General features: G+C 41.1%; 1 protein-coding gene across 1 annotated transcript in view; it reads right to left on the reverse strand.

The window, feature by feature from the left end:
• The window catches only part of LMBR1L (limb development membrane protein 1 like), a gene marked incomplete in the record, with an annotated part of 163,133 nt that overhangs the window by 61,782 nt on the left and 74,288 nt on the right, over positions 1-27,063 (reverse strand). The window contains 1 exon segment of the mRNA XM_053708078.1: positions 12,888-12,921. Within this exon segment, the coding sequence (XP_053564053.1) occupies positions 12,888-12,921 (34 nt within the window).

Here is a 27,063-nt window from a genome sequence, read left to right on the forward strand (position 1 = left end):
TTGGCTAAAATGTTTTTGACAGAATTATCCATTACAGCCGTTAATTGTTGCATAGTAAGGAGTATTGGCGCGCTAGATGTACTAGGGGCCTCCTGAGTGGGCAAGACTCGTGTAGACGAAGGAGGGAATGATGCAGTACCATGCTTACTCCCCTCACTTGAGGAATCATCTTGGGCATCATTGTCATTGTCACATAAATCACATTTATTTAAATGAATAGGAATTCTGGCTTCCCCACATTCAGAACACAGTCTATCTGGTAGTTCAGACATGTTAAACAGGCATAAACTTGATAACAAGTACAAAAAACGTTTTAAAATAAAACCGTTACTGTCACTTTAAATTTTAAACTGAACACACTTTATTACTGCAAATGTGAAAAAACATGAAGGAATTGTTCAAAATTCACCAAATTTTCACCACAGTGTCTTAAAGCCTTAAAAGTATTGCACACCAAATTTGGAAGCTTTAACCCTTAAAATAACGGAACCGGAGCCGTTTTGAACTTTAACCCCTTTACAGTCCCTGGTATCTGCTTTGCTGAGACCCAACCAAGCCCCAAGGGGAATACGATACCAAATGACGCCTTCAGAAAGTCTTTTCTAAGTATCAGAGCTCCTCTCACATGCGACTGCATGCCATGCCTCTCAAAAACAAGTGCGCAACACCGGCGCGAAAATGAGGCTCTGCCTATGCTTTGGGAAAGCCCCTAAAGAATAAGGTGTCTAAAACAGTGCCTGCCGATATTATTATATCAAAATACCCAGATAAAATGATTCCTCAAGGCTAAATATGTGTTAATAATCAATCGATTTAGCCCAAAAAAAGTCTACAGTCTTAATAAGCCCTTTTTGAAGCCCTTATTTACAATCGTAATAAACATGGCTTACCGGATCCCAGAGGGAAAATGACAGCTTCCAGCATTACATCGTCTTGTTAGAATGTGTCATACCTCAAGCAGCAAGAGACTGCTCCCTGTTCCCCCAACTGAAGTTAATTGCTCTCAACAGTCCTGTGTGGAACAGCCATGGATTTTAGTGACGGTTGCTAAAATCATTTTCCTCATACAAACAGAAATCTTCATCTCTTTTCTGTTTCTGAGTAAATAGTACATACCAGCACTATTTCAAAATAACAAACTCTTGATTGAATAATAAAAACTACAGTTAAACACTAAAAAACTCTAAGCCATCTCCGTGGAGATGTTGCCTGTACAACGGCAAAGAGAATGACTGGGGTAGGCGGAGCCTAGGAGGGATCATGTGACCAGCTTTGCTGGGCTCTTTGCCATTTCCTGTTGGGGAAGAGAATATCCCACAAGTAAGGATGACGCCGTGGACCGGACACACCTATGTTGGAGAAATAAATATTAACCCTAACATAGCTACAATGTAATTATTAATTATATTGTAGCTATCTTAGGGTTTATTTTATAGGTAAGTATTTAGATTTAAATAGGAATATTTTAGTTTATAAATGAATTAGATTAATTTAATATAAATTTAGTTAGGGTTAGATAGAGTTAATATAGTTAATATAAATACTATAGTAACTATATTAACTATATTAACCCTAATATAATTAGGGTTAATATATATAATGTAATACCTATATTAACTATAATATACTTAGGGTTAATATAGATAATATAGCTGGCGGCGGGGTAGGTAGATTAAATTAGGGGTTAATCATTTTAATAGAGATGGCGGCGGTGTAAGGGGCTTACATTAGGGGTTAATAATTTTAATATAGATGGCGGCGGTGTTAGGGGCTCACTTTAGGGGGTTATAGATATAATATAGCTGGCGGCGGGGTACGGGAGCGGCGGTTTAGGGGTTAATAATTTTATTAGGTTGCGGCGGGGTAAAGGAGCGGCGGTTTAGGGGTTAATAGCATTTTTATTGTTAGGCTAGTGAGGGGGGATAGCGAATAGAGGGTTAGACAGTGCGGGCTATGTTAGGGAGGCGTGTTAGACAGTGCGGGCTATGTTAGGGAGGCGTGTTAGACAGTGCGGGTGTTTTAAACTTTAGTCAGGTTTTATAGGCGCCGGCAGTTTCTAACGTGGCGCAAGTCACTGGCGACGCCAGAAATTTGTACTTACGCAGATTTCTGGACATCGCTGGTTTGTGAGACTTACGGCACGTTAGCATCTGACGGCGACCTATATGGGATGGCTCGAGTTGCGAGCTGAAACTGCGGGCGACGCCGGTTCCCTCGCTTGCGCCGCAAACTGCGATCGATATCGGATCGCGCCCCAGAACGGCAATCTGGCGTTTCAGAAGAACAAGGTAAGTACTTTTAAAATACGTTGCTATGTCAATTTTCATGAATGAAAGTGCCTCTGTTTTTAATAGTTTTTTAAAAACCGGGCACTTTCACATGAAAATTGCCCTTCACTTTAATTCCTTGCATTTCAGTAATTAGATGTTCTTTTAACAACCAAGGAGAAAGTAGCATCTTGTGATTATCATGATCCCAAGGCACGAAGTGCACAAACTAATGTACTGCTGCTGTCATGGTTGTTACACATGTCTACAATGAGTCTGTTACAAGCCCTGCAAAGACTTTGATGTGTGCTGGTTGGTTTTAAAGGGGCAGTGTTTTTAAAAAAAAAAATGCTTTCTGATTGTGTTAAAATGTATTTTACATGTATGGGAAATTGCACCTTTGGATATAATTTTGTATATCAGATAACTGTCACTGCTAATTGAAACCACAACCCAATGAAATGGGTTGAGCTGGCAGGGAAAGCAGACATATTTCTGTCTATTTACACAGTCCTCCTCATCATCTTTTTTACGGTCTACTCAAAAGGCCAATACTCAGAGAGAACAATTTAAAATTAACATTTAAATTCCTCTCTGTTGCAGACACCAACTGTGGGAACATTATTTTATCTAAATCTTCTTGGTTACATGGTTTTTATATTCAGTAAGGGTAGGGAAACAATACACAAAATGAGCTATTTCAAATAAGAAAATAAAGGTGAGGGAGCCATTTGTAAATAATTTACAAATAAAATGTATAATTCAGAACACATTGCTATATATACTTTTATAACCTCTAATTATGCCTGTTTCTAAGCCCCTGCAGGCCGCCTCTTATCTCAGTGTTTTTTTTAGCTTTTTAAGTCGTGCAAAAAAGCCAGACAGTGCTATTTTGTGTGTGCCATTTTGATAACATTGTGCTCACTACAGTGGAAAATGATAATGGTTATAGAAGAACCAGCTAAAATGCAAGTCTGTAAATAGCACTGAAATGTGGGGCACTCTGCAGGGGACTAGATACAGGTAATCATAGAGATAAAAAGTATAACTGTTGATTAAGCAAAACTGGAAAATGGGTAATAAAAGGGATCATATATCTCATAGCTATATATACACACATATACATCAGCGGTGTAGACATTTAAAAATAAACTACTTGTCCAAGGGACTAAAGCAGGATCCCAATCTACTTGTCCTGATTTGCAAAATATTTTTAATCAAAACTGTATTTAAATAAGGTTTTATCTGTATTATCTGTTCAACTGTCAACATATTCATGCTGGGTAATTCTTCCTAAAAAAGCATCTTACAGGTGAAACCTTTGTACATCATGTAACCTTCTGGACAAACTAAAATTGTATCACCTACTAAAAAAAATGCAATTTACCAGGACACATAGAAATATGTAATGTAGTGTAAATGAAAGCAGTATAATGCAGGTATATACAATGGGCTTGTAAACATATACCTACATTCTCACTGTAAAGAACATATATTGAGCAGTGAATTACCCTTCTTAATACCAGACACATAGGAGCAATGATTGACAGAAGCACATATGGAGAAGATTATGTACCTGAAATGCAATGAGGAAATCACCCCATAGTCTGTGAATGAAGTACGTGTATTTTTATTTTTATAAATCAAATGTGAAATATATAAAAATAATAATATAAAAGTAGCCTTCATTTAGTTACTTAAGTCAATGCAGATGCTCCCTTCTTTATATAATATAAAGAATAACAGAATTTATGCTTACCTGATAAATTACTTTCTCCAACGGTGTGTCCGGTCCACGGCGTCATCCTTACTTGTGGGATATTCTCTTCCCCAACAGGAAATGGCAAAGAGTCCCAGCAAAGCTGGTCACATGATCCCGCCTAGGCTCCGCCCACCCCAGTCATTCGACCGACGGACAGGAGGAAATATATATATAGGAGAAATCATATGATACCGTGGTGACTGTAGTTAGAGAAAATAATTCATCAGACCTGATTAAAAAACCAGGGCGAGCCGTGGACCGGACACACCGTTTGAGAAAGTAATTTATCAGGTAAGCATAAATTCTGTTTTCTCCAACATTGGTGTGTCCGGTCCACGGCGTCATCCATACTTGTGGGAACCAATACCAAAGCTTTAGGACACGGATGAAGGGAGGGAGCAAATCAGGTCACCTAAACGGAAGGCACCACAGCTTGCAAAACCTTTCTCCCAAAAATAGCCTCCGAAGAAGCAAAAGTATCAAATTTGTAACATTTGGAAAAGTGTGCAGTGAAGACCAAGTCGCTGCCTTACATATCTGGTCAACAGAAGCCTCGTTCTTGAAGGCCCATGTGGAAGCCACAGCCCTAGTGGAGTGAGCTGTGATTCTTTCAGGAGGCTGCCGTCCGGCAGTCTCATAAGCCAAACGGATAATGCTTTTAAGCCAAAAGGAAAGAGAGGTAGAAGTCGCTTTTTGACCTCTCCTTTTACCAGAATAAACAACAAACAAGGATGATGTTTGTCTGAAATCTTTAGTAGCCTCTAAATAGAATTTTAGAGCACGGACAACGTCCAAATTGTGTAACAAACGCTCCTTCTTTGAAACTGGATTCGGACACAAAGAAGGTACAACTATCTCCTGGTTAATATTTTTGTTAGAAACAACTTTAGGAAGAAAACCAGGCTTAGTACGCAAAACCACCTTATCTGCATGGAACACCAGATAAGGAGGAGAACACTGCAGAGCAGATAACTCAAACTCTTCTAGCAGAAGAGATTGCAACCAAAAACAAAACTTTCCAAGATAGTAACTTAATATCTACGGAATGTAAGGGTTCAAACGGAACCCCTTGAAGAACTGAAAGAACTAGATTTAAACTCCAGGGAGGAGTCAAAGGTCTATAAACAGGCTTGATCCTAACCAGAGCCTGAACAAATGCTTGAACATCTGGCACGGCTGCCAGTCGTTTATGAAGTAAAACAGATAAAGCAGAGATCTGTCCCTTTAGAGAACTTGCAGATAATCCTTTCTCCAAACCTTCTTGTAGAAAGGATAGAATCTTAGGAATTTTTATCTTGTTCCATGGCAATCCTTTGGATTCACACCAACAGATATATTTTTTCCATATTTTATGGTAAATTTTTCTAGTTACAGGCTTTCTAGCCTGAATCAGAGTATCTATTACAGAATCTGAAAACCCACGCTTTGATAAAATCAAGCGTTCAATCTCCAAGCCGTCAGTTGGAGGGAAACCAGATTCGGATGTTCGAATGGACTCTGAACAAGAAGGTCCCGTCTCAAAGGTAGCTTCCATGGTGGAGCCGATGACATATTCACCAGGTCTGCATACCAAGTCCTGCGTGGCCACGCAGGAGCTATCAAGATCACTGAGGCCCTCTCCTGATTGATCCTGGCTACCAGCCTGGGAATGAGAGGAAACGGTGGGAATACATAAGCTAGGTTGAAGGTCCAAGGTGCTACTAGTGCATCTACTAGAGTCGCCTTGGGATCCCTGGATCTGGACCCGTAGCAAGGAACCTTGAAGTTCTGACGAGACGCCATCAGATCCATGTCTGGAATGCCCCATAATTGAGTTATTTGGGCAAAGATTTCCGGATGGAGTTCCCACTCCCCCGGATGGAATGTCTGACGACTCAGAAAATCCGCTTCCCAATTTTCCACTCCTGGGATGTGGATCGCAGACAAGTGGCAGGAGTGATCCTCCGCCCATTGAATTATCTTGGTCACTTCTTTCATCGCCAGGGAAGTCCTTGTTCCCCCCTGATGATTGATATATGCAACAGTCGTCATGTTGTCTGATTGAAACCTTATGAATTTGGCCTTTGCTAGTTGAGGCCAAGCTCTGAGAGCATTGAATATCGCTCTCAGTTCCAGAATGTTTATCGGGAGAAGAGACTCTTCCCGAGACCATAAACCCTGAGCTTTCAGGGATTCCCAGACCGCGCCCCAGCCCACTAGACTGGCGTCGGTCGTGACAATGACCCACTCTGGTCTGCGGAAGCTCATTCCCTGTGACAGATTGTCCAGGGTCAGCCACCAACGGAGTGAATCTCTGGTCTTTTGATCTACTTGAATCATCGGAGACAAGTCTGTATAATCCCCATTCCACTGTTTGAGCATGCACAGTTGTAATGGTCATAGATGAATTCATGCAAAAGGAACTATGTCCATTGTTGCAACCATCAAACCTATTACCTCCATGCACTGCGCTATGGAAGGACGAGGAACAGAGTGAAGTACTTGACAAGAGCTTAGAAGTTTTGATTTTCTGACCTCTGTCAGAAAAATCCTAATTTCTAAGGAATCTATTATTGTTCCCAAGAAGGGAACTCTTGTTGACGGGGACAGAGAACTTTTTTCTTTGTTCACCTTCCATCCGTGAGATCTGAAAAAGGCTAGGACGATGTCCGTATGAGCCTTTGCTTTTGACAGGGACGACGCTTGAATTAGGATGTCGTCCAAGTAAGGTACTACTGCAATGCCCCTTGGTCTTAGAACCGCTAGAAGGGACCCTAGTACCTTTGTGAAAATTCTCGGAGCAGTGGCTAATCCGAATGGAAGTGTCACAAACTGGTAATGCTTGTCCAGAAAAGCGAACCTTAGGAACTGATGATGTTCCTTGTGGATAGGAATATGTAGGTACGCATCCTTTAAATCCACGGTGGTCATAAATTGACTTTCCTGGATGGTGGGAAGGATCGTTCGAATGGTTTCCATTTTGAACGATGGAACCCTGAGAAATTTGTTTAGGATCTTCAGATCCAAAATTGGTCTGAATGTTCCCTCTTTTTTGGGAACTACGAACAGATTTGAGTAAAATCCCATTCCTTGTTCTTTTATTGGAACTGGATGTATCACTCCCATCTTTAACAGGTCTTCTACGCAATGTAAGAATGCCTGTCTCTTTATTTGGTTTGAGGATAATTGAGACCTGTGGAACCTTCCCCTTGGGGGTAGTTCCTTGAATTCCAGAAGATAACCTTGAGAAACTATTTCTAGCGCCCAAGGATCCTGAACAACTCTTGCCCAAGCCTGAGCAAAGAGAGAGAGTCTGCCCCCCACTAGATCCGGTTCCGGATCGGGGGCTATCCCTTCATGCTGTTTTGGTAGCAGTGGTAGGCTTCTTGGCCTGCTTACCCTTGTTCCAGCCTTGCATTGGTTTCCAGGCTGGTTTGGGTTGTGAAGTATTACCCTCTTGCTTAGAGGATGCAGAATTAGAGGCTGGTCCGTTTCTGCGAAAGGGACGAAAATTAGGCTTATTTTTAGCCTTAAAAGACCTATCCTGTGGGAGGGCGTGGCCCGTTCCTCCAGTGATGTCTGAAATAATCTCTTTTAAATCTGGTCCAAATAATGTTTTACCTTTGAAAGGAATGTTAAGCAATTTTGTCTTGGATGACACATCCGCTGACCAAGACTTTAGCCAAAGCGCTCTGCGCGCCACGATAGCAAACCCTGAATTTTTCGCAGCTAATCTAGCTAATTGCAAAGCGGCATCTAAAACAAAAGAGTTAGCCAATTTAAGTGCTTGAACTCTGTCCATAACCTCCTCATACGAAGATTCTCTACTGAGCGACTTTTCTAGTTACTCGAACCAGAAGCACGCTGCCATAGTGACAGGAACAATGCATGAAATTGGTTGTAGAAGGAAACCTTGCTGTACAAAAATCTTTTTAAGCAAACCCTCTAATTTTTTATCCATAGGATCTTTAAAAGCACAACTGTCTTCGATAGGAATAGTAGTGCGTTTGTTTAGAGTAGAAACCGCCCCCTCGACCTTGGGGACTATCTGCCATAAGTCCTTTCTGGAGTCGACTATAGGAAATAATTTCTTAAATATAGGGGGGGGAACAAAAGGTATGCCGGGCCTTTCCCACTCTTTATTTACTATGTCCGCCACCCGCTTGGGTATAGGAAAAGCGTCGGGGGGCACCGGAACCTCTAGGAACTTGTCCATCTTACATAATTTCTCTGGAATGACCAAATTGTCACAATCATCCAGAGTAGATAACACCTCCTTAAGCAGTGCGCAGAGATGTTCTAATTTAAATTTAAATGTCACAACATCAGTTTCAGCTTGATGAGAAATTTTTCCTGAATCTGAGATTTCTCCATCAGACAAAACCTCCCTCATGGCCCCTTGAGATTGGTGTGAGGGTATGTCAGAACAAATATCATCAGCGCCCTCCTGCTCTTCAGTGTTTAAAACAGAGCAATCGCGCTTTCTCTAATAAGTAGGCATTTTGGATAAAAGATTTGCTATGGAGTTATCCATTACAGCCGTTAATTGTTGCATGGTAATAAGTATTGGCGCACTAGATGTACTAGGGGCCTCCTGTGTGGGCATAACTGGTGTAGACACAGTAGGGGATGATGTAGTATCATGTTTACTCCCCTCATTTGAGGAATCATCTTGGGCAATATCATTATCTGTGGCATTATTGTCCTTACTTTGTTTGGACACTATGGCACACTTATCACATAAATTTAAATGGGGAGACACATTGGCTTTCATACATATAGAACATAGCTTATCTGATGGTACAGACATGTTAAACAGGCTTAAACTTGTCAACCAAGCACAAAAAACATTTTACAATAAAACCGTTACTGTCTCTTTAAATTTCAAACTGAAAACACTTTATTACTGAATGTGTGAAAAAGTATGAAGGAATTGTTCAAAAATTACCACAGTGTCTTAAAGCATTAAAAGTATTGCACACCAAATTTCAGAGCTTTAACCCTTAAAATAACGGAACCGGAGCCGTTTTTACATTTAACCCCTATACAGTCCCAGCTATATGCTTTGCTGAGACCCAACCAAGCCCAGAGGGGAATACTTTACCAAATGACGCCTTCTATAAGCTTTTTCAGTGATTCTTAGCTCCTCACACATGCATCTGCATGCCTTGCTCTCCAAAAACAACTGCGCATTAATGGCGCGAAAATGAGGCTCAGTCTATAACTAGAAAGGCCCCCATCTGAAAAAGGTGTCTAACACAGTGCCTGCCGTTTTTCTAAACGTTCCCCAAGATTATAATACCAATTATTAGTTAGAATCTGCATAATATGCCTAGTAAAGCAATCGTTTTAGCCCAGAAAAATGTCTACCAGTTTTTAAGCCCTTTTTGAAGCCCTTTATTCTTTTATGTTTAACTAAGAAAATGGCTTACCGGTCCCCATGAGGGGAAATGACAGCCTTCCAGCATTACATGGTCTTGTTAGAAATATGGCTAGTCATACCTTAAGCAGAAAAGTCTGCTAACTGTTTCCCCCAACAGTCCTGTGTGGAAACAGCAATCGATTTTAGTTACTGTCTGCTAAAATCATCTTCCTCTTACAAACAGAAATCTTCATCCTTTTCTGTTTCAGAGTAAATAGTACATACCAGCACTATTTTAAAATAACAAACACTTGATAGAAGAATAAAAACTACATTTAAACACCAAAAAACTCTTAACCATCTCCGTGGAGATGTTGCCTGTGCAACGGCAAAGAGAATGACTGGGGTGGGCGAAGCCTAGGAGGGATCATGTGACCAGCTTTGCTGGGACTCTTTGCCATTTCCTGTTGGGGAAGAGAATATCCCACAAGTAAGGATGACGCCGTGGACCGGACACACCAATGTTGGAGAAATTTAGTCTTCAGTTTTAAACCATTTGCCCCTTTCCCGTACTGCAAAATAGAATTTAGACTTGCGAGTCCTGGATCATGCGGTTTTATCAGTTATGTTTCTTTTTATTAAGTGAACCATCCTCCCTATCCATAGAGGGTCAAATGTGATTTATACTCCTTGTGTATCAGTGCCCCCCCCCCCCCCGGGGAGCAGCGCCCTGTGAGACTTCCTCCCAGCCCGACGGCGTCTGACAGTGACAGAGGAGTTCTTCGATTCGCCCCAGGATGTCAACCTGTCCTGAATTCCTATCTTTTAAAGCGGTTTTTCTAACCGTAACGCTGCCAGGCAGCCAGAAAGTGACAAGTGCTATATTAAAGCATGCCTGGCAGCGTTGGTTAGAAAAAAATGTTTTAAAGAGATAGGAACTCAGGACAGGTTGACATCCTGGGGCGCATCGAAGTATTCCTCTGTCACTGTCAGAAGCCATCGGTCAGGCTGGAAGGAAGTATCACAGAACGCTGCCCCCGGGGGCGCTGGCTGGCCCGGCATGAAATCAGCAGGCTCCCGCTAACATGCAAAGCTCTGGAGGATAGGGAGGTGGTAGACCCGGCACACACATACACGACGCCGGGATCTTGCGAGAGTACACCTCACTGACAAGGAGAGCTTGTTGTGCACAGGGAACTGCTACACATTAGATAAGTATGTTCCCTGCTCGTTCACGGCCGCGCTGTACTTTTATAAGGCGGCGTGACCATTTTACAGTGTATAAGGGAGCGTTATCTCCTGCTGGCCACTATTAGAATAACAATGAAAAAAAAAAATACAAAATAAAACTTTAGCCCTGCTGTGGTCTGCTTGCCCCCAGCAGTGTTAAACGGACAAAACAAACAAACAAAAAAACAACAAAAAAAAACGCACAAAACTACATGTCCCAGGCTTCGGGCAATAGGAATTGCGCATCCCTGTACATACACATACACCTCTAAAAGCTAAAACAAAATACTAAAAAAGGGAAAAGTTCCTATATTCTATGTTTCAAATAGAAAAAAAAAACATAAATAAGGGAAAGAGATAAGACAAACAATCAATATTTGCAGCTCATATTGGATATAGGTAAAGGAGGAAACCAAAGGCTAGAGGGTTAAATCTATACCAATGGCAGCAAAAGTTAGAAGGAGCTGACATCTACAATCCAAGCAAGTTTAAAGTCTAAGCCAAGCAAGTGAACTCTGCTCTGCCTGCCACGCGGTCTTGAGGCAGCAACAAGAGCAGAGTCCACACACAGGTGACAACGGCTGGATTAGAGTCTAAACATTACACCCAGCTTGCAGGGACAAACAGGGACACACACAGCTTCCTCAGATCGGTGTAATGCAAATACATGAACAGGGCATGTAAATAAGCTACACACTAATGCTAATGTTTTACTTCAACTCTACAGATTTATTTTTCATATCGTTTTACAAGCACAGATTTTACAGCCTTTTTAGACTCCAAGACCCACAGCTTGCACAGTCTAAAAAGGGATAGAAAGGTCAAAACTGAAATGTGCAAGTGTGCCATTCAATAACTACTTCTAGTAAACCTTTTTTACAGGCTTTCAGTGGCATATACACATATGCTGTGAGGGCCTGTGCAATTTCCAAGCTCAGAGTTGGCAGTGTTGTATATCGTGTCTGTGAAGACTTAAAGGGACATTATACACTTGTTTTTTTCTTTGTATAAATGTTTTGTAGATGATCTATTTATATAGCCTATAAAGTTGCCGTTTTTTTTAATGTATAGTTTTGCTTATTTTTAAATAACATGATTTTCAGACTCCTAACCAAGCTCCAAAGTTTTTGGAGAATACCGATGTATACCTATCATAGCTTGCTCCTGTTTGTGTAAAGGGTCTTTTCATATGCAAAGGAAGGGGGAGTGTCTGATATTTGCCACTTGCAATGGGTGTTCCAGTAACCTTTTAAACCGAGCTAAACTGGAAGCTTCTAAGTACATTTTAAACTGTTTTATACTGGATTTTATAATCAGTATCTGTGCATCTTATTCTTTATAGCAGTGTCTATTACATGCAGTTAAATGAAAATTGGTGTATACTGTCCCTTTAAACTTGCGTCTTACAAGCCACTGCTGACTCTGTGAGAAGGTGTGGCGTTTGAATGCTGGTGCACGGGGCCCTCACAGCATATGTGCGTATGCCACTGAAAAACAGTAATAACTTACTACAAGCAGCTTTGCTAATGGACGTATATTGGAAAAAAATTTAAATGCACATTTCAGTGTTGACCTCTCTCTTTAAGCACTAGACAAGCAGATAGTGATAGATTTGCAGGATGTTGTCCATCACCTTACTATACTAGTCTGTGATTGGCTGATGGCTGTCACATGATACAGGGGGCCAGCAAATGGGGAAACAAAATACATTTGTGAAAAAAAAAATCTACTACTATTACACACTTGTTAATTATGCAACTCTGCTTTATTTGAGATAAATAAACCTATATTAGCAAAAATGCCTAAAAATAAAATTTAAAAATAAAATGAAAAGCTACCACTGTTTAATGGGCTTATGTCGCATTCTGGAGACCTGGCGGTAGCTTGCATAGACAAGTGAAAAATTGCTAAACACAACAAGCAAACACACTAGCAAATCTCAGCATGCTTTAATTCAGGTGCCCAGGACTTGTGCTGCATATGCACATATGCCCCGGAAATAGTAATACATTTACTAAACACATTTTTTGTCAATAAAAAGTAAAATGCAAAAATGCTTCTTTTCAAAACTGAAGTATACCCATTTCATTGTTGGCTACTGTCCCTTTAAGGTATGTGTTGCACAAAGCATAAGGCATGTCAATGACCCAGACAATATATGCTAAATTGTTGAGTAAATATTTCAGTGTTTATGCATCAGTAGCTGTTGTACAATGTAAAGCAAACACGATTTCCGTTAACACAAAGGTTTCCTACAATGTGTAAGAATGAACTGAAAAGTACTTACGCAATTCTGTTGACTGCTGCATCCTCAACGTCAACTAAAGGAAAAAAGAAATAAATAATTATAGAACACTAAAGGGAAATAGATGACAGGGCAGCAAACAAACAGTGTGAAATATCTGCGAAGGACACAATAAAACAATCTCAACTCGCTGGGCTTTCTTACCAATATCCAGCTTCATGTCTGCATAAGTCAGAGCTTGTTATATTTATCTGATTTAGGGTAACAATCTTTGGTTTTAAAAAAGGATAATTTTTTTTTTTTTTTTTTTTTATGTTTACATTTTTATTAATTTACTTATTTGTGCATATACATTCATACATACAGGCAGTCCCCAGGTTACAAACAATATAGGTTCTGTAGGTTTGTTCTTAAGTTGAATTTGTATGCAAGTTGGAACAGGCACTTTTTTTAGGTGAAATTCTAGACAAATATTTTTTGTTTAGTTTTGGATAGCACAGGGAAAATTTTGATTTGCTATCTGTGCCCCTGTTCAAAAAATTTCACATCACTTCCTGTCCTTGTGACAATTGGATTTTGAGATATATATATATATATATATATATATATATAAGAGATTAGAGTATATATATATATATATATATATATATATATATATATATATATATATATATATATATATATATATATATATATATATATATATATATATAAGAGATTAGAGTATAGAGATACACAAAATAAAAAGAATGTAATGTCAGTTATTCAATTCATCTTTTAAACTATGCCCACCGCTTAAAAAGAGATATTTAACCCCATTTTTTTCTTTTATGATTCAGAGAGAACATGCCATTTAAAAAAACAACTTTCCAATTTAACTTATATTATCTAATTTCTTTTGTTCGGTTAGTATCCTTTGTAGGAAAGCATACCTAGGTAGGCTCAAGAGCTGCTGATTGGTGGCTGCACATATGCCTCATGTTATTGGCTCACCCATGTGGATTGTTGTTTCATCAACAAAGATTAATAGAATGAAGCAAATTAGACAGAAGTAAAATGGAAAGTTGCTTAAAATTGTATTGTCTATATGAATCACAAAATAAACATTTTGTATTTCAGAACTCTTTATAAATGGCTCATTTTATGTTTATTTTGTCATTTGAAATAGTACATTGTCCCTTTTTAAACTATTTCACACACTCCAGCAGGAAAAAGGGGTCATTAGGAATACAGAAAAAGGAGGGAGGGGGGGTCAAAGTACACTGTCTATTTAAATACAAATATAGAATTTCTTGAGCTCCTCTAACAATATTATTAAAAAGGTATAAAAAGGTACAAACACAGTTGATGAGATGGAAAGAAAACTACGGTGTGGCCAATTGTATAGGTTTGACATCCTTGTCCAAAACATAACATTTTAAATGTTTACTTATATGTAAATCTGGGCTGGCGTATCTTCATTAATACTGTTAAAAATGCATTTCAGTTTAGTGAGCAGAGAAAGGAGAAAATAAATAAAATCCACAATGGCAACAGTCTTAATGAGACACAAACAAGTCCCCTTGTGTTCTGATGATCCAAGTCACCAATACTAAGTACTTTGATTCACTTATTTTGCATCAGAATTATATTGCACTGTATTAACTTATATACCATTTTAAAATTGAATCAGAGTAATGTGTAAAAAACAGTCACATTCAACAAGAATTAGATGTTCTAAAAGCTACATTCCATGGCCTGCGATGTCCATACAATGCAGAACCAGGATCCGTTATTGATAAGGAACAAAACAATGTCAAGCATCTAGGACTAATGTAAGGTATGTGTCTTACGATGAGGCCACAGACAGCGTATACTTTTTTTCACACACTGCAATCAGAGCTAGTCTGGCCGATCCGAACTAAGACTACACTATAAATAGATCACTCAAGCAGGTGAAAGCACAGCATCTAAGAAAAAACAGTGCCACCGGGTTCAAATGCTGGAACTGGTTTAGCCAGCCATAAGGAACAACACCTGATTACTCAACACAACCCCCTGTGATTAGAGGAGGCCACATGTAAGTGCTTTATGGGTCTAAATGGTCATACACAGGTAACTGCGCATAGATGATACAACTGTAAAATATATGAATAAATTACATATTGAAACAGGAAGAGTAGAGCCTTGCTCTGAAGAATTTACTATCTACAGGCATAAAGAGACAGTGAAGTTAGTTTCCTAGTTTCCATTGAGGTGCTAAAGTTTAGAAAAACTTTATCTCCATTAAAGTTATCACCAGTTTCCACAATGTATCACTGCAATGGAAACGAGCCCCGAGTGTGGGTAATGTGGTGGTGAATAGTAAGCACTGCAGATACTCAGTTTCTTAAATATTGAGCTGTAGGAATATAAGGACATCCAAGAAGAAATTGCAGAGATGTAGTTGATGCCAGAATTTACAACAAGAGGAAGAGAGAGCTGGAGAAGAGACAGATGCAGGTGTTATTAGTATAAAGGATGTACCAGAAACCAAAAGAAAGAATGTACAAGTTCCCAGGGGAAGATATACAGGTAACCATGTTCAACACAGAATGTTTTGGTGGCCAGCATTATGAAGTAGCATTTAGTATACGTAGCCACCAATCAGCAAGCGCTATCCAGGGTCTGAACCAAAAATGGGCGGGCTCCTAAGCTTAGATTCATGCCTTTTCAAATAAAGATAGCAAGAAAACGAAGACAAATTGCATGCTCTTTCTGAATCATGAAAAAAGGAGAAAAAAATAAAATAAAAATTAAAAATAATTTATTAAATCCCTGACCAAAGGCCATAAATGGCTACTAGTAAGTTGCACTCTGGCAGTGTACATAACTCCACGGGAGTGAGCACAATGTTACCTAGATAACAATAACACACACAAATTAGCACTGTATAACTGTGAAAAACAAATTATGCTTACCTGATCATTTTCTTTTCTTCTGACGGGAAGAGTCCACAGCTGCATTCATTACTTTGGGGAATTCAGAACCTGTCCACCAGGAGGAGGCAAAGACACCCCAGCCAAAGGCTTCAAATACCTCCCCCCACTTCCCTCATCCCGCAGTCATTCTGCCAAGGGAACAAGGAACAGTAGGAGAAATATCAGGGTGAAAAAAAGGTGCCATTAAAACAAAAATGTACAGCCGCCCCATAAATAAAGCGCTGGCGGGAGCTGTGGACTCTTCCCGTCAGAAGAAAAGAAAATTATCAGGTAAGCATAATTTATGTTTTTCTTCTTAAAAACGGGAAGAGTCCACAGCTGCATTCATTACTTTTTGGGAAAACAATACCCAAGCTAGAGAACACTGAATGCAAGGGTGGGTACAAAAAAGGCAGCTCCTTCGAAAGGCACCACAGCCTGAAATTACAAGACACCCCACAAAGAAAACTACATACGACAAGGGGAAAAACCGGAAGCCCGGGTAACCACTCATCAGTTACATAACCTGCAAAGCCATGTTAGAGACCACTAAGACTCAAGAGTCTGCTGAGCACAAGGATTCCGAGGAGTCAACCCTGCGGCACTCCACTCCCACAGAAAACATTTCTGACCTAGAACCAAAAAACCTCCATCAACCCCATAGAGGGAGAGAAGAGGAACCCGTAAGAGATCCGAAGGACCATCCAACACAGGCTCAAGCCAAACTGGCAAAATCCCTATCTACCCCCGAGAGGGAGAATAGAAGACCCTATGAGATATCAAAAGGATCCAATCCAACTTAGAGCAACCCGAGGATGCCACAGGACCACTGTCCAGGGAAACAAATTCCATAGGACGACAAGGACCAGAAGATAGGTCCATAGTCAAGAGAAAAACGTCACTAGGATGACCAGAAAGTCACCCATATAACCCTGACACCGCACCATACCAACCATGGTGATGCAGAAAACCGCAAGTTCCCCCTTGTAACCTAGACAAGTTAAGATCCGTCCAGCTAAACAAGCATAGACAACGCAGAGACAGAAAACTGTCCTAGCCACTAAAAAGAGCTCTCCAAGAGGGCACAGAGCCACCTGTGCACAAAACTCGTGATGACCAATCCCCAGGCAGCAAGCCGTCCCGAGTCATTTCGGAACACATCCCACTGAAAAGTGCCGAAAAGCTCGACAACAGCTCCCGTTCAAAGAGCGTTCCATCCTGGCAGCAGACGCAGTCAGTAGAGAGATGGACACAAAGACTCCCCCCATTAACGGGGAGGACAGATTCAATACCAGCAAACGGTCCATACTGCAAAAGCAGACTGATCCCCAGCCTTCCTTCCAGGATAACGGGCCCAGCTCAAAGGCTAGTGAAAGATCAAAACCAAGAGTCTCAGACACCTGGAAGAAAAAGGATGGATCTACGAGGAATCAAACCCCCAGAGTAGAACCCTAACTGAACTGGCAGGCTATCCTGAACCATGACAGGAACCTCATGCTCGGGTCCAAGGACCCTTACACAGCAGCCTTCCAAAAAGAAGGAACACTCACCAAGGGAAGAAAAGTATTCTGACCCACAGCTTTCCGATACCAGAATACATTCCGTAATTCTGAGGACGCAAGAGAGGGAAAAAACAAGGACCAACAGGTCCTTCAGATACTGAGGTACCTCCCAATACAGGAGAACAAGTAAAAACCCTTTCCTCACCTCAGGCGAGAAGAACAGGATTAGGCAACGGTAACCACCCTAACAATAGAGGCTAAACCCCAATATTGTCAGTCCAGTTGGAACAGCAACTGGAGCCTACCAGAAGCATCAGATATTCCAGAAGACACATAGGGATCTGTCAGAAACCTCAAACAGAAGCCTTGGGCTGATATAAATCTCCCATGAGAGTCAGAAACCTCCCGCCCGCTCCAAAGGGCCAGGCGGGAGAACAAACCCCAAGGGTAAACAGTACCGTCCATATCCGTTCCAGGCAAAAGACATGGTCATAAGCCGGAGTCCTCTAATAACAGAACCGATCAGAAGATCTAAAGCTCCTGAGGAACCCATAAGCTGCCTCCTATGGTTTGGAGTGCACCCAGACAGTGCCTTCCGCCATCTAAATCCTTAGATGTAAAGGACCTAGCAACATCCACAAAGGACTCCCCACCGGTTTAGAAGGGGGGCAACCAATACCCCTGGATTGCAAGGTAATCTATGTAGACAGGTCCAACGACATGACCCATACACTGGTGAACATAAATGGTCAATTTTCTGACCCAGACTGGCGAAAAGACTGCAACTGACCCCAGGTACCCTACCCCTAAGCCCGAAGGGCTAGATCTGCAATAATATCGAGGGAAAGCATACGAGAGACCCTGGTATGATAAGGGGCAGTTCTTATCTTGAGAAAACAACAGTTTCCAGAGATCCTTGCAGGATCGGTCTCCCGACATCCTTGAAAAGGAACAACAACGAGAGCCTCGCAGCTCTTAGTAGAAAGACAGGGATGCCCCTGTACTCTACGTACTAGAGCAAACAAAACACTTTGAAAAGGAGGAAGGACATGCCCGCACTTCCAGATAAATAACCCAACCCAAGACGGGAGGGTAGGAAACATCGCCCCCGCAAACTGAATGCGACTAGGCCACAGAGTCTTCATCCAGAGATACCGCAAGAGGAGACACAAATCGTCCACCAGATAGTAGACTTCCGGAAGTCAATCCCATTTCCAGACTCAAAAGGAATGGAAGCCTACGGATCCTAGGAACCACAATGACGTCTGAAAAAAAAAAAAAAAAGTCACGCATCTCAAGCAATAATGTTAGCAAGAACCAACTTATATCGGAGCTCACAACCTCACCCCAGGCCCCGTCCTTTGTAGTAGGATCCAAGTCCATAACACTGGGCCATAAGAGGCATTTCTTTCTCTCTTTTTTTTTATTTTCTTTTTTTTAATCCGATAGGATAATCAGCACCACAAGAGTGACATGAACCCAAGAAAACAGTAGACAGCGCCCGACCAGTACCTGCCTGCTACAAGAAAACTCCAGAACTGTCTGAGGTCCAAGAAAAATATCGACCTGAATGTTTTATAATATGAACTATAAAACATAACCTTGGTGTTAACCAAAGTGTGTAACTTCCGAGGAAGTGCCCATGCGACCATAAAATCGCAAGTATTAGTTCAAGAGAAAAAACATTTCCAAAACAGAAGTTAAATCAAACGTGAGCTTATACAACAAATCAAATACATCCTAACCAGATTAAAAAAAAAACATAAAGGCAGCACCCGTGGGTGAACGCCCAAGAAAAAAAAAGTTACGCCAACTGGATCAGCTGATCAGAGGCCCCCCTTCATCCAAGCTCAGATCTGGAACCGATACATAAAAGAAAACCATAAAGACCGCGAGGTCAAGGAGATTAGCATCATCCTCAAGCGTCATATCCAATGTGCCATCCGGCATCTAACGCCTCAAATCCCTCAGCCCACTAGAACTGGGATCCTCCAGCAACACCAAAACATGCCGTAGTAGGACACAAAGACGTACCAACCTATAACGGAAGGCAAAATTATCCCTTGCCGGATCGACAAACTACTCCGGCCCCAAGGTTGGGGCCTCTGAAGCCTCAGAGGCCCACGCTTCCCATGCTCGACGGGCCCTGGTTAACAGAACACTGACTGTATCATAAAAATATTTCACTTGGGAGATACAAAATGAGTCAAGGCCACAGATATGACCATGCGGGACCATGCCGTAACCTCTGGAGGAAACAAGCCAACTTCCGGAGGAGTAAAGGCCATAGGGACACCTGCTTGCGTAGCAAAGGAAGGTTATTAGACATGCGCCTCACAGGACCTAGAATCCTCAGGGGCGGAAGGCTCAACGCACTCTGTGGACCCTGAATCGGGAGAAGAGAGTACCCTGGAACGGCAATCGGAACATAACTGATGGGCATGGATAACCCGGGCCAATTCATATTCATCACAAAACGCATTGTCCGCATCGAGAGAAAAAAAAAATCAGAATCCTCCATCTTGGGATTACAAAAATGACCAACACTAACTGGCACCTCTTTTTACACCCCCAATGGCTGGGGCACTCACCACCTCCTGTGAACCAGACAACCAAAGAGCAGACTCTCTGTCGCAACACAGTCAGCATACGGAAGTGAAAACAAAGTAACCGCACCTGGTCACGGGGTGCACCGTGCAAGTCATAAAAAGAGCGTGCAAATCTAAAGATTGCGCAAATTGATAAGGCCGTAATGTTCAAAAAAGCCATGAGCCTAAAGTATTACTACACATTCAGCAGATAGAACCACATTGCAGACATGATTAAAAGGGACACTAAATACCTGCTTAAAATTTTCTAAACTGTTTCTAAGGAATCAAAATAAACTAACACACTGTTCTCAATGTTGTATATTCATCTTATTACAAGCTCTTCAAGAAGACTCTTCATATTTTCTATGCTAATCCACAGCTTGTATTTTCCTATCTATGGTGCCATCTTGTAACGTGCGTTCAACACAGGCACTGCAGTCACATGACACGTGTGCACAGCAGCTTCTTCTCTCACTGATGTAATTTATTGAAGGCAGCCAAATTGTCCTCATATACTGCAATGCATTACAGTGAATAAGCATTGACAAAGTTTAATTTTATGTGTGTAATACAGTAACTGCTTCTTATTTTATAAAACATGTTTTCAACATGGTATGTACCCTGAACAGATCTCCACAGTCTTTGTTTCATTCACTATTTATAACTGAAAGAAGCAATCACCAGCCTGATGTTCAGTGGCAGAGGGGAGGGGGAGGAGGGAGTCTAGCAGCTTTTTTTTTTTTTTTAACTCACTGTTATTCAGAGATCTCTGAACACACAGATATTTCCTTGGATATTGCAGAGATCTCTCTGAATAAAAAAAACAGCTGCTAGACTCCCTCCTCCCCCCTTGCCACTGAACATTGGGCTGGTGACTGCTTCTTTCAGTTATAAACAGTGAGTGAAACAAAGACTGTGGAGATCTGTTCAGGGTACATACCATGTTGAAAACATGTTTTATAAAATAAGAAGCAGTTACTGTATTACACACATAAAATTAAACTTTGTCAATGCTCATTCACTGTAATGCATTGCAGTATATGAGGACAATTTGGCTGCCTTCAATAAGTTACATCAGTGAGAGAAGAAGCTGCTGTGCACATGTGACTGCAGTGCCTGTGTGGAACGCACATTACAAGATGGCACCATAGATAGGAAAAACATAATTTATGCTTACCTGATAAATTTATTTCTCTTGTGGTGTATCCAGTCCACGAATCATCCATTACTTGTGGGATATTCTCCTTCCCAACAGGAAGTTGCAAGAGGATCACCCACAGCAGAGATGTTATATAGCTCCTCCCCTAACTGCCATATCCAGTCATTCGACCGAAGACAAGCAGAGAAAGGAGAAACCATAGGGTGCAGTGGTGACTGTAGTTTAAAGTTAAAAAATACCTGCCTTAAAATGACAGGGCGGGCCGTGGACTGGATACACCACAAGAGAAATAAATTTATCAGGTAAGCATAAATTTTGTTTTCTCTTGTAAGGTGTATCCAGTCCACGGATCATCCATTACTTGTGGGATACCAATACCAAAGCTAAAGTACACGGATGAAGGGAGGGACAAGGCAGGTACTTAAACGGAAGGTACCACTGCCTGTAAAACCTATCTCCCAAAAATAGCTTCCGAAGAAGCAAAAGTATCAAATTTATAGAATTTTGAAAAGGTATGAAGCGAAGACCAAGTCGCCGCCTTGCAAATCTGTTCAACAGAAGCCTCATTTTTAAAGGCCCAAGTGGAAGCCACAGCTCTAGTAGAATGAGCTGTAATCCTTTCAGGAGGCTGCTGGCCAGCAGTCTCATAAGCTAAGCGTATTATACTCCTTAGCCAAAAAGAAAGAGAAGTTGCCGAAGCCTTTTGGCCTCTCCTCTGTCCAGAGTAGACAACAAACAAAGCAGATGTTTGACGAAAATCTTTAGCAGCTTGTAAATAATACTTTAAAGCACGAACCACGTCAAGATTGTGTAATAGACGTTCCTTCTTTGAAGAAGGATTAGGACACAATGATGGAACAACAATCTCCTGATTGATATTCTTATTAGATATCACCTTAGGTAAAAAAACAGGTTTGGTACGCAGAACTACCTTATCTGCATGGAAGATCAGATAAGGAGAATCACATTGTAAGGCAGATAACTCGGAAACTCTACGAGCCGAGGAAATAGCTACCAAAAAAAGAACTTTCCAAGATAAAAGTTTGATATCTATGGAATGAAGAGGTTCAAACGGAACCCCTTGAAGAACTTTAAGAACCAAATTTAAACTGCATGGCGGAGCCACAGGTTTAAACACAGGCTTGATTCTAACTAAAGCCTGACAAAATGCCTGAACGTCTGGAACATCCGCCAGACGCTTGTGCAAAAGAATAGACAGAGCAGAAATCTGTCCCTTTAAGGAACTAGCTGACAATCCTTTTTCCAATCTTTCTTGGAGAAAAGATAATATCTTGGGAATCCTGACTTTACTCCACGAGTAACCCTTGGATTCACACCAATAAAGATATTTACGCCATATCTTATGATAGATTTTCCTGGTGACAGGCTTTCGTGCCTGAATTAAGGTATCAATGACTGACTCGGAGAAGCCACGCTTTGATAAAATCAAACGTTCAATCTCCAGGCAGTCAGTTTCAGAGAAATTAGATTTGGATGGTTGAAAGGACCTTGAAGTAGAAGGTCCTGTCTCAGCGGCAGAGTCCATGGTGGAAAGGATGACATGTCCACCAGATCTGCATACCAAGTCCTGCGTAGCCACACAGGCGCTATCAAGATCACCGATGCTCTCTCCTGCTTGATTTTGGCAATCAGACGAGGAAGCAGAGGAAACGGTGGAAACACATAAGCCAGGTTGAAAGACCAAGGCGCTGCTAGAGCATCTATCAGCGTCGCCTTGGGATCCCTGGACCTGGATCCGTAACAAGGAAGTTTGGCGTTCTGGCGAGACGCCATGAGATCCAGTTCTGGTTTGCCCCAACGATGAATCAATTGTGCAAACACCTCCGGATGGAGTTCCCACTCCCCCGGATGAAAAGTCTGACGACTTAGAAAATCCGCCTCCCAGTTCTCTACACCTGGGATATGGATAGCTGATAGGTGGCAAGAGTGAATCTCTGTCCAGTGAATTATCTTTGAGACTTCTAACATCGCTAGGGAACTCCTTGTTCCCCTTGATGGTTGATGTAAGCCACAGTCGTGATGTTGTCCGATTGAAATCTGATGAACCTCATTGTCGCTAGCTGAGGCCAAGCCTGAAGAGCATTGACTATCGCTCTCAGTTCCAGAATGTTTATTGGAAGGAGTGTCTCCTCCTGAGTCCACGACCCCTGAGCCATCAGGGAGTTCAATCTGGCCTGCGAAAGGTCATACCTTTGGACAGATGGACCCGAGATAGCCACCAGAGAAGAGAATCCCTGGTCTCTTGATCCAGATTTAGTAGAGGGGACAAATCTGTGTAATCCCCATTCCACTGACTGAGCATGCAGAGTAACAGCTGTCTGAGATGTAGGCGTGCAAACAGCACTATGTCCATTGCCGCTACCATTAAGCCGATTACTTCCATACACTGAGCCACCGAAGGGCGAGAAGTGGAATAAAGAACACGGCAGGAATTTAGAAGTTTTGATAACCTGGACTCTGTCAGGTAAATCCTCATTTCTACAGAATCTATTAGAGTTCCCAGAAAGGAGACTCTTGTTAGAGGGGATAGAGAACTCTTTTCTTCGTTCACCTTCCACCCATGCGACCTTAGAAATGCCAGAACTATGTCCGTATGAGACCTGGCAATTTGGAAATTTGACGCCTGTATCAGGATGTCGTCTAAATAAGGGGCCACTGCTATGCCCCGCGTTCTTAGGACCGCCAGAAGTGACCCCAGAACCTTCGTAAAGCCTGTCTAGGAAGGCAAACCTGAGAAACCGATGATGATCTTTGTGTATCGGAATGTTTAGATAAGCATCCTTTAAATCCACTTTAGTCATATATTGACCCTCCTGGATCATAGGTAGGATAGTACGAAAAGTCTAGAAATTTTTTTAACTGCACATATCTCATAGCAGGATAACCTGCACGCCATTCCCCCGCTGAAGTTACCTCTCTCTTCAGTCATGTGTGAGAACAGCAATGGATCTTAGTTACAACCTGCTAAGATCATAGAAATCACAGGCAGATTCTTCTTCTATTTTCTGCCTGGGACAAAATAGTACAACTCCGGTACCATTTAAAAATAACAAACTTTTGATTGAAGAAAAAAAAAACAACTACGTTTCACCACTTCTCTCTTACTACCTCCATGCTTGTCGAGAGTTGCAAGAGAATGACTGGATATGGCAGTTAGGGGAGGAGCTATATAGCAGCTCTGCTGTGGGTGATCCTCTTGCAACTTCCTGTTGGGAAGGAGAATATCCCACAAGTAATGGATGATCCGTGGACTGGATACACCTTACAAGAGAAATACAAGCTGTGGATAAGCATAGAAAATATGAAGAGTCTTCTTGAAGAGCTTGTAGTAAGATGAATATACAGCATTGAGAACAGTGTATTAATTTTGATTCATCAGAAACAGTTAGTTCAGAAAATCTTAAGCAGGTGTTTAATGGTTCTTTAAAGCCCCCCCCCCCCCCCAGAGGATATTAACCCATGATTCCTATTTAAGATAAAGATGTTAACATCACATCACATAATGAAGTAAAATTAAACAATCTTACCGGAATCTACGCTGTGGAACAGAAACACGGCCCTTCAAGTGTGACAGATAGTAGCCTTGCCTCTGACATGGACTTGAGTGAATATAGGCAAGTAGCGAAACTCATCAACACTGATTGCCAAGTAGCTGTTAATAGGAGTCGGGATGGTTTCGCAGAAAGACTCTCCCTGCATCTCTGGACTCTTAACTTTCATCATCCATGCTCTCACTGAGAGGCTGACAGGACTACTTAAAACTCCAGTCCCATCTCGAAGAGTACTACCCTCCATAAGAGACTCCCTCGAACTTCTAACACTTCTCTGCCAACTTCCTGTGACGAAAGGCAAAGAATGACTAGGGGATGAGGGAAGTGGGGGAGGTATTTAACCTCTTAAGGACATATGACGGAATTTTTCCGTCATAAAACAATTAGGCAAACTGAAAGCTGTGTCCTTAAAGGGTTAAAGCCTTTGGCTAGGGTGTCTTTGCCTCCTCCTGGTGGCCAGGTTCTGAATTCGCAAAAGTAATGAATGCAGCTGTGGACTCTTCCCGTTTAAAAAGAAAATGCACTGAGATGAGAGAAAAGCACTTAAAAGGGATAGGAAAGTCAAAATTAAACTTGCATGATTCACATAGAGCATGTCATTTTAAAACACTTTTAAATTCACTTCTATTTTCAAATGTGCTTCATTCTCTTAGTATCCCATGTTAAAAAATTAATACGCACATATCATACACTAGTGGGAGCTGCTGCTAATTGGTGTCTGCACACATTTGTCTCTTGTGATTGGATAACTAGATGTGTTCAGCTTCCTGTCAGTAGTGAAAATGAAGCAAATTTGATAATATAAGTAAATTGCAAATTTGTTTAAAATTGTATGTTCTACCTGAATCATAAAAGAAAATTGTGTTTTACTATCCCTTTAAAGGACCACTAAATACAGTAGAATTGCATAATTAACAAGTGCCTAATAAAGACAATGCAATAACACTTACTCTGAACTTCCAATAAGCAGCAGACTTTTTTTTCTGACAGTTATAAGCTTATAACAGACTAGTATAGGTATACCCTGTGAGCTTGCGCACATGCTCAGTAGTAGCTGGTGCTTTCGAAAGTGTGCATATAAAAAGACTGTGCAATATTTGATAATGGAAGTAAATTGGAAAGTGTCTTAAAACTGCACGCTCTTTCTGTATCAACCACCTATCCCGTCGCTCTGTATCTGCTGCACCTCTTAGCGAAACCCTTCATTGGCTCCCCCATTCACAGCAGAATTAAATTCAAAATTCTCACCCTGACATAAAAGCTCTCACCAACGCCGCTCCCCCCTCTACCTATCCTCTCTAATAAACAAGTATAATCCAGCCCTCCCACTAAGATACAACAATGACCTGCACCTTGCATCCGCGACTATCACCTCTTTTCATGCTAGACTGCAGGACTTCTGTCATGCAGCACCTACCCTCTGGAACACTCTCCCTCATGCTGTCAAGCTTTGCCCTAATCTTTCTTCCTTTAAATGCTCCCTGAAGACTTTTTTGTTCAGAGAAGCCTACCACCCAAATCAATAATAAACTAATTTCACTTACCTAACATTTCCCTCAACTAACTCTGCATTAACATCTTTCTCAATATTGCAGTCTTCACCTCCTGTTTCTTAACCTCCTACAATTCTAGATTTTAAGTTCCCACAGGAATAGGGCCCTCAATCCCTCCTGTATGTGTTTGTAAATTTTGTCCTGTCTGTCTCTTACAAGTTTTATAACATTGTTTTATCTAAATGAATTGTATCCATGGACAGCGCTGCGGAATATGTTGGCGTTTCATAAATAAAAAGTGTAATAATAATAAAAAAAATATCATGAAAGTTTATTTTAACTTTTATTGTTCCTTTAAAACATATGAAGAACATATGGAAATTGAAACTCTCTATAACCTGAGTGTATACATTTTAAATGTGATGATTTTACTTGACTGGGCAGCTAAATGATTTCATACCTTGAACCAATACCAGATATTTTCTTTATTTGTTAATAAGTATGTCATCTAAAAGTGCTTCCTTTTGGCTGCTCATTTGGTGCCAACATAATACATGGTTTAAAAGTACAAATACCAGGTTCCTTCTAGTAGCATTTTATACATATAGAGAATAACAAAATTTATGCTTACCTGACAAATTTCTTTCTTTTGCGATGTACAGAGTCCACGGTTTCATCCTTACTTGTGGGATATTATCCTTCCTAACAGAAAGTGGCAAAGAGAGCACCCACAGCAGAGCTGTCTATATAGCTCCCCCCTTAACTCCACCCCCCAGTCATTCGACTGAAGGCCAAGGAAGAAAAAGGAGAAACTATAAGGTGCAGAGGTGACTGAAGTTTTCAATAAAAAATACCATCTGTCTTGAATAGACAGGGCGGGCCGTGGACTCGGTACATCGCAAAAGAAAGAAATTTATCAGGTAAGCATAAATTTTGTTTTCTTTTGCAAGATGTACCGAGTA

This window comes from Bombina bombina, chromosome 3 (assembly GCF_027579735.1).
Source record: "Bombina bombina isolate aBomBom1 chromosome 3, aBomBom1.pri, whole genome shotgun sequence".
In the NCBI taxonomy this organism is placed as follows: Eukaryota; Metazoa; Chordata; class Amphibia; order Anura; family Bombinatoridae; genus Bombina; species Bombina bombina.